Source organism: Myotis davidii, unplaced genomic scaffold (genome assembly GCF_000327345.1).
Source record: "Myotis davidii unplaced genomic scaffold, ASM32734v1 scaffold120, whole genome shotgun sequence".
In the NCBI taxonomy this organism is placed as follows: domain Eukaryota; kingdom Metazoa; phylum Chordata; class Mammalia; order Chiroptera; family Vespertilionidae; genus Myotis; species Myotis davidii.
The window spans coordinates 6946346-6954161 of NW_006294778.1; the positions used below are offsets into that span (position 1 = coordinate 6946346).

Consider the following 7816-nt stretch of genomic DNA (forward strand, 5'->3'; position numbering starts at 1 on the left):
CGCTCCTCCGAAGCAGCCGGGTGGCATTCTCTTCGGGTGGGGCGGGGAGGGCCCTGCATTTTGGGGGAGTGGGGGGTGGGCGGGGAGAAGGGCCCGGAGGGGGAAAGGACTCCGCGAAGGAGTCGGGAAGAGACTATGGGGAAGGACCAGGAGCTGCTGGAAGCGGCTCGCACGGGCAACGTGGCTCTGGTGGAGAAACTCCTGTCTGGCAGGAAAGGAGGGATCCTGGGCGGTGGATCCGGACCCCTGCCCCTGTCGAATCTGCTCAGGTAAGGACGGGCGCCCGCTCCGGGATTGCCTCCCTCCTGAAGCAGGGTGATGGGTACGCGCTGCTCCTCGGGGTAACGGCACCTGCTGGCGGCCAGCGGTTCATTCTTAAATTAGACAGGGACCCAGTGTGTGTGGATGGAGAGGAGCCTGCTCGAGCCTCCCGGTCAGATGGACGCCTTGGATTCTTGGAGTAATTTTAGAATAGCCTTCCATCAATGCGCCAGTAGCTACTTTTCTCAGCCGTGGTGCAGAACTTGGACCTGGGCTAGTGTTGCTGGGAGGAAATGGGTGTTCCACCTGCTCTCCATCCGTGTTTATTCTCTAGCTTCAGCCTCGAACCCAGCCTTGTTGTGTGCATGTGTATCTATTTAAATGAGATTGGCGGAGAAGCTATAGCGTGAATGCAATTACCCCTGCAAAAGCCACAGCCTTGGGTTGCCGCTACCTGCTCTTGCAGAAGGCATTTGCTCTGCTCTGGGCTATGAGCCCACAGGATGAAGAAAGTGAGCCTTCGAGGAGATGGCACCAGTACAGGGTGTGGATAGAACTTGATGAGGCAGCCCAGCAGCACTTTGTTACCTGGATATAGCTGAGTGGAAACTTAGTTATTTTATATCTCAGGATTGGGATACTTACTGTATTTGGAACATGGGAGAGGCCTTTTAATGTGGAAATGTTTCAGGTGAGGCTGATACTGCTTGGAGAATCTTTCTAGGATGACATTTTAAAAAAAATGTCAAGGTCTTTATTCAGCAAGCAGTGCTTTAGAAATAGCAGGGATCATTTACACATTTAAAAAACTATTGACTTAGTTTTGCAATTACCCTGCAAAAGCCACAGCCTTTGCTTGCTGCTGCCTTCTCTTGCAGAAGGCAAAAGTTGAATTGATGGACAAATGAGATCAGTTGGGAGGAAGGACGCCTGAAGAGTAGTCACTAGATAAAATTCAAGGAAAGCTCTTTAGTTTCTAAAATCATGGCTTTTCCACGTATCCTGGATATTTTGGGAGGCATTATTCATATCTTTACCCCATCTCTTAGGCAACTCAGCTGTACTTGTAAAAAAAAAATTAAAAGCCCAAGTGATTTTCATGGTTTTAAAAAGCTGTTCTGTGCTACTCCTAACATGTGCTTAATACAAACTTTTGGACGATAACAATGTTTTCTTTATACAGTTCTCATATGTTGTAGCGGTCAGACAATGCAGTTAATTGCAGTCCTGGCTAATAGGGTAAATGAAAACATTCGTGTTACCGTGAAATGAATTTGGTTGGAAAATAGTTGCTGGGATTCAAAAAAGCTCCGTAAGTGAACATCTATACTTGTTGACAGTGACATTTTATTGGAATGACAGTTCACTTCAGAACAATGAATGTTTTGGGGACATGTTTTTTCAGTAGGTCTTAGAAGTGATGACTCCTGTGTATACTCCCTTGTTAAATAATTTCCACTTCCATGCACAAGTAGATAATGTGTACATATTTTAGATTATAGCTCCAGTAAGTGCCCTTAGTCACAGATAATGTATACAAAAGCAGTTATCTGGTTACAGTTTTAAGTTGCGGGTAAAATAAATTTTTGCCAGAGTGACGTATCAGTTATAAAATTAAATATGGCTAGAAACCTATGTGGTTAAAATAGGTTTCTAAAAATAATCAATTCCTTTGGAATAACATTAAAGAGTTCTTTGAGAACAGGGAGAACTCCAGTTAATTTCATTGAGATAGTTAAAAAAAAAAGCTTGTTTTTGTGGTCAGCAGGTATCTATGAAATACTTTCTCAGTTGTGCCATTTTTTAATTGTTTTATTGCTTAAAGTATTACAAAGAGTATTATATATGTCTCCTTCCCTCCTCCCCCCCCCCGTGGCCCTTCCCACTGTAGTTTGTGCCATTTTAAAAAAGAATAGATGTCAAATTTTAGGAATATAATACCAACTATTTAATGTTAGTAAACATTAAATCTCAAAATTGTGACCCACAATGTACCTCTTGAATGAGAGGTTTTCTATTTTGCTGTTTTTCAGAGGTAGTAGCAGTAACTCTACAACAAGAATGCACGTAGAAAACAATGAAACTAAAAAAACATGTTCATTAGAGCAGTGTGAACCAAGTTGTAAAAATCAGAATCAAACCCAGTAACCTATAAATTTGCACTTTTCTACCTCATACTGAATAAACAACGAAAACAGTGTCTTTGAAGAAAATGGGAGTTGAAATTGTATTCTTCGGGTGATCATTTGCATAAAATGGAATTCCTGAGAGAAGGCACGGTTTATTTAGTTGTCACTTTATTTCATAAATGATTGTCATCAGAAATTTATTTATAGGATAATGGAAAATGTGACCCTCTCCACTTCAAACATGATGACCCTTCAAAATTTTAAAATATTTTGGAATGAATTGTGGAATAGGGTTTGTCTCTCCCCACCATTTATTACTTGTGTTGTGTAATAGTAGTGATCGATCCTATGAGAAATGCTTACGTGTGTTATCTCATTCAATTCTATGTCAACCTTAAGTGGTCGGTCCTCATTTCACAGATGAAGGACCAAAGAGATAGGAAGACCAAGAACTTGCCCAAGGTCCCATAATTAGTACTGGCAAAGTACTAAAGATGTGCGGTAATGTGATTCAGATTTGCTCCACTACATCTTATGTGTTATTCATTGAATGTTTTATTTTCAAAAGTTTAAGGTGTATCTGAATATTTTTTTGCTATGCATAATTTAAAAACCTTAAATTTTTTTCTAATTAAAAAAAAACCTCATCACTGCCCTTTGAGGGATCACCAGTTAAGAAACTGTGTGAAGATGCTTTTGATTACATATTGCCTACTAAGAGAGCAGTGGCTATTATGATGGGGAGTCAGGTATTCTTGGGTGACAGCTGAACTTTTCAGCAAAAGTAAGAATGACCTTAATAAATATAAAATTGCTCCAAGCCTTACTGTCCTCCTCTATAAAGTGGGAATAGCAATAGCACCTACCATACAGGGTTGTTGTAAGGATTAAATGAGATGTTAAGCAATGAATGCACGTCATTTAGCACATTGGTGTTCACCATTAGTGTTATTGGAATTTCTCATGCATCTCTAAAGCACTGGACTCTATTTCTTAAGACCTTAATGACTATGGACTGGGAGTAAATTTCTGTAGTAGGTTTTCCATTAGAATCACAGAATCTTCAAATAGAATGGGGCCTTTTAATTCAACATCTCACTTAGAGGAATTACCTCTAACATCCTTTACCAATGAGTTACTCCAGCCCTGTGAAGCCCTCCAGTGATTAGATCTGTTCAATTTTTGAAAGCTCTAATTATTTAAAAAATTCATTTTACTGAGTTGAAATCCACTTCCCTTTAACTTCCAGCAGTTGGTATTAGTTTAATTTATCTGCCAGGACAGTTCTTAAGGTAAATGCATTTAGCTATTTTGTTTTCTTATAAAACTTCTATATTTTTTTTCATGGAAGTACCGTATTTCCAGAAACTTTTTGTCATGTGGCATTACAGATTAGGTGGACTTAGATTTTCATACTTTTTACTGCTCTATTTTTCTTTCTTTGTATATTCTCAAAGTTTGCAATGTCTCTCTTGAAGTGTAGCAAGCCGAAGTGGACAAAATGCGCTAGCTGTCATTAGACCAATGTAGAATACATTGGGGCTCGATGTACTGTTGAATTAAAAAAGCAAAACCAAAGAAACAGGTTACAAAATAGCATGTGTAGTACGATCCTACTTTTTTTAAGAAAAAAAAATAAGTGTGTGTGAACATTTATAATGTGCATTAAGAAGTCTGGAATGATAAACACCACAATGTAAACTGTATTCATTTTTGAGTGGTGGAATTGTGGGTGATCGTTATTTTCTTCTCCCTTATGTGCATTTTCCAGGATTCTACAATGGACACATATTATAAAAATGAAAATAAAACAGCAGCTATTTAAAACATGATACAATGAAATTATCACATTATTGTTATTGTTGATCTAAATCCTACCTTAATACAGGTCAAGTTTTTCTAGGTGGTATAATGGCATTGGTTCACATTGATACTCAAAACTTCTAGGTATTCTTTTTTCCATGACAGGTGGAGCCATGCTTTCCCTATGTGGTACGTGTAAATGTGTTGCTTGAACTTAAATTATTCCTATTACATCTCATCTTATTCGCTTTAGCCTATATTTATAATCTATCTAGATCTTCATGTCTCTTAAGTCTATCTTCCAACAGAGTCACTTCTCTTCATCATCTGTAGATTTAGTAAGAATGTTTTCTATAACTGGAATTCAACACACCATGATGTGTCTCTAAAGAACCTCTCTTTGGCTTAGCACAAATGTAAAAGTAGCAGTCTTTATGGGTGATGTTTCTACCACCATTGAAGCCACTTAACAGAACTGTCAGCTACTTCTTTCCAATATACCTGTGAGAATAATATGGAGGAGTACTTTATCCACTGCCCTTTTAAATTTACACTATCTTTTGATTATGGCTTTCCTGTGATTACCCCTTTAGTGGTAAGTCAACAGATTCCATCGAAATCAGGCTACTTTATTATAGCTTGTTTCCTATTGTAGCTTGTTTCCGGATGTAAGCCATTGATGATGCTTAATACTGATGCGTCTGGGTACTCACACTCATTTGAAGCAGCTAAGTGTCTCTTAGGATCTCTGTCTGTTTAGAACTTCAGTAATCTCCTTATGTTATTTGTTTATCCTTTCTAGTTTGGAAATTATTCTCACCAGGGAAGATAGAAGCAAACTAGAAGTTGGGAAGAATCGGATTCTTGGCATTGTTCAATGTCACAGGAAATTCTCTTGTGGTCTAAAACCATCCATGATTTTGTTACTGTTCCTCTGTCAGAGCTCAAGGTTACATTAGCTGCCATCGCAGTGAACTTTTATACCTCCCTTCTGTTTTTCCAACTTAGCTGAAAGAGACATTAGCATTTTCCCAGGACAAGTATATACGCCTGGTTTTGTGTTTGTTTTCAGCTATACTCATCACCACCCCCTTTCATCCTTGAAGAAACCTGAGCTTGTCAGAGCTCACCACAGAAATGAAATTGAGTTGCCTCCCTCCCTTTTCCTCGTCCATAATATATGGGAAATTTCATTGTATTTAACATATCTTTCATGAGACAGCTGCAACGCCTTTTGAAGTCTCTTCCTTTGGTACAACTGCCTTTTAATCCAAATAGGAATAATTCCCTTTGAAAATGTATATTAAATTATTTCTTTTTTTAGTGTGTCTAGATTGAGTTATTTGTATTTTAATAAAGCAATAAAAAGTTTGTGAATGCCTCAGATTTACTTGATTTTCTTAATGCCCCTAGGAGCCATTAGTAAAAGTGTATCTTACTAACATGTGTTCAGTAAGTTCTTGTTGAACATCAAGAATCCAGTCCTCAAGATCCCTATGGGAAAAAATAGCTCAGTAAGTGGAGGAAAAAAACCTTCTGGCACCAAACACATGTAAACCAGATAGCTTATACATTTTTTTTTTTTTTTTAGATTCAGGATCCAGTTCATGAAGTTTTTGTTGATGAGTACAAGGAGATAAGAGGCAACTCGGAAGCATTGTAATTTCTACAACTATTTGAACAACTGTGGTTACGGGGGCTCTGATATAAGATACTTCTAGGGAAACTGCATCGGTTAAGTGGAATAAATCACAAATAGAGCAGTGAAACGGCATGAAAATGTTGTATCTATAAAAATAGTCAACTTGCAAGTGGGTTATCTATTTTAGATAGTAATGATGTTTGAAGCGGTGATTGCACCATTATGTTCAGGGAGCTGTGTCTGCCAGCGCGAACAGTGCCAGCTGCATGGTGGGGAGTGAGGAGGGAGGGAGGGGATTTTGGTATTGACCTCTTTCTCTCCTAAGCAGGGTTTTCAGCTCCCTCTTCAAAACGGTGAGGCTGATGTGTAGCAGGGAATTAGGACAACCGGCTAGTGACTACTACGCACCTTGTCCATTCTTACATCGCCCAATACCTCGTGTGTCTCAGTGGTTCCTTCAAGTTGACAGAATGGTGGAGCAGGTCTTCACTGATGTTAATGCAGAAGCTTACAATATTCAGTAGCATGTTTACCATCTTTAGTCATTTAACCCCTCACGTGGCGGTAAACACAACATGATTAGATCAGTTGTAGAATGAAATAGTTTACTTAATTATGCATTTGGGGTTGTGTTGAAAAATTCTTTCAAGGAGCCTGTTATAGAACATTATTCCGTATTTAACTAGAAATGGAAGCTGACTATAATTCAAGTCAAAGATTAGAAAAGACTAATTTTAACCTTCAGAACTTGAAGGTATTTAACATTTAATGCATATTTTGTCTGCCTTTGGTTTCCATTTTGAACATTTTGCAGCATGGTTTTATTAAAATACGATGAGTTGGTGATTCATCATAGGTTGATATGAGAGAATATTTTATATCTGGGAAAGCAGAATTTGCACAGAAGATTCATCTGTGTTCCACTTCGTTCTTATGTATGTGATGACACGGTCCTGTGAACCATATGGCGGGCAGAGGCACAATGCCAGGTGAAAACCCGGGGAACTTCCTTGTGTAACACAGACCCAGGGACTCTCCGTAGAGTCCAGTTTTCTTCTTTCGCATGAACAGGACAGCAAGTGATCTCTAAATCTGTGTTCAGTCTGGGTGAGGACTGAAATGGTGTGATTTATTTATTTTATTTTTTAAAATATTTTTTTTTGTTGATTTTAGAGAGAGGAAGAGAGAGGAATAGAGAGATAGTAACATCGATGAGAGAGAAACATCGATTGGCTGCCTCCTGCTCACTTCCCACCAGGGGTCGAGTCCACAACCCCAGCATGTGCCCTGACCGGGAATTGATCTGTGACCTCCTAGTTCAGTGATGGAGAACCTATGACACGTGTGTCAGAGATGACACGCGAACTCATTTTTTGGTTGATTTTTCTTTGTTAAATGGCATTTAAATATATAAAATAAATATCAAAAATATAAGTCTTTGTTTTACTATGGTTGCAAATATCAAAAAATTTCTATATGTGACACGGCACCAGAGTTAAGTTAGGGTTTTTCAAAATGCTGACACGCTGAGCTCAAAAGGTTCACCATCACTGTCCTAGTTCATGTCTGATGCTCCACCATTGAGCAACACCAGCCGGGCGAAATTGTGTGATTCATTTAACAGGATGTCTTCGTGAATCTGTCTGAAAATTGAACTTCGCTTCAGTTGTGCTATGGAGTTATCTGGGTTCCAGTATGTTGTGAGGGCAGCTTTATTTAAAGTGGTTAATTACTTCTAGTTAAGTGAGCTGAAACAATCGGCCTAGACTTGTCACTGTTCTTTGAACAAATCTTGAGTGATGGATGTGAGCATAAACAGCCAACTTCATTTCTCTCTGCCTGCTTGATATTTCTGTTCCCCATACCATATTTCCTCTGACTCTTCCTGCCCAAAGAGTTTTCTAGAAAGAAAGCCTCATCTCCATTCTAATTGCTACAAGTTCACCCTGGCTCTAGTTTTTGTGCCAACTGTTCCTCTCCT

At 38.9% G+C, this 7816-nt stretch overlaps 1 protein-coding gene across 1 annotated transcript in view; it reads left to right on the forward strand.

Annotated features, from left to right (window-relative positions):
* The first annotated feature begins 6 nt into the window (after positions 1–6).
* The window catches only part of LOC102759493 (ankyrin repeat and sterile alpha motif domain-containing protein 1B), a 553884-nt gene continuing 546074 nt past the window's right edge, over positions 7–7816 (forward strand). Inside the window, exon 1 of the mRNA XM_015567586.1 lies at positions 7–269. Coding sequence (XP_015423072.1) covers positions 136–269 — 134 coding nt within the window. The 5' untranslated portion in view covers positions 7–135. The remainder of the gene's footprint in view (positions 270–7816) is intronic.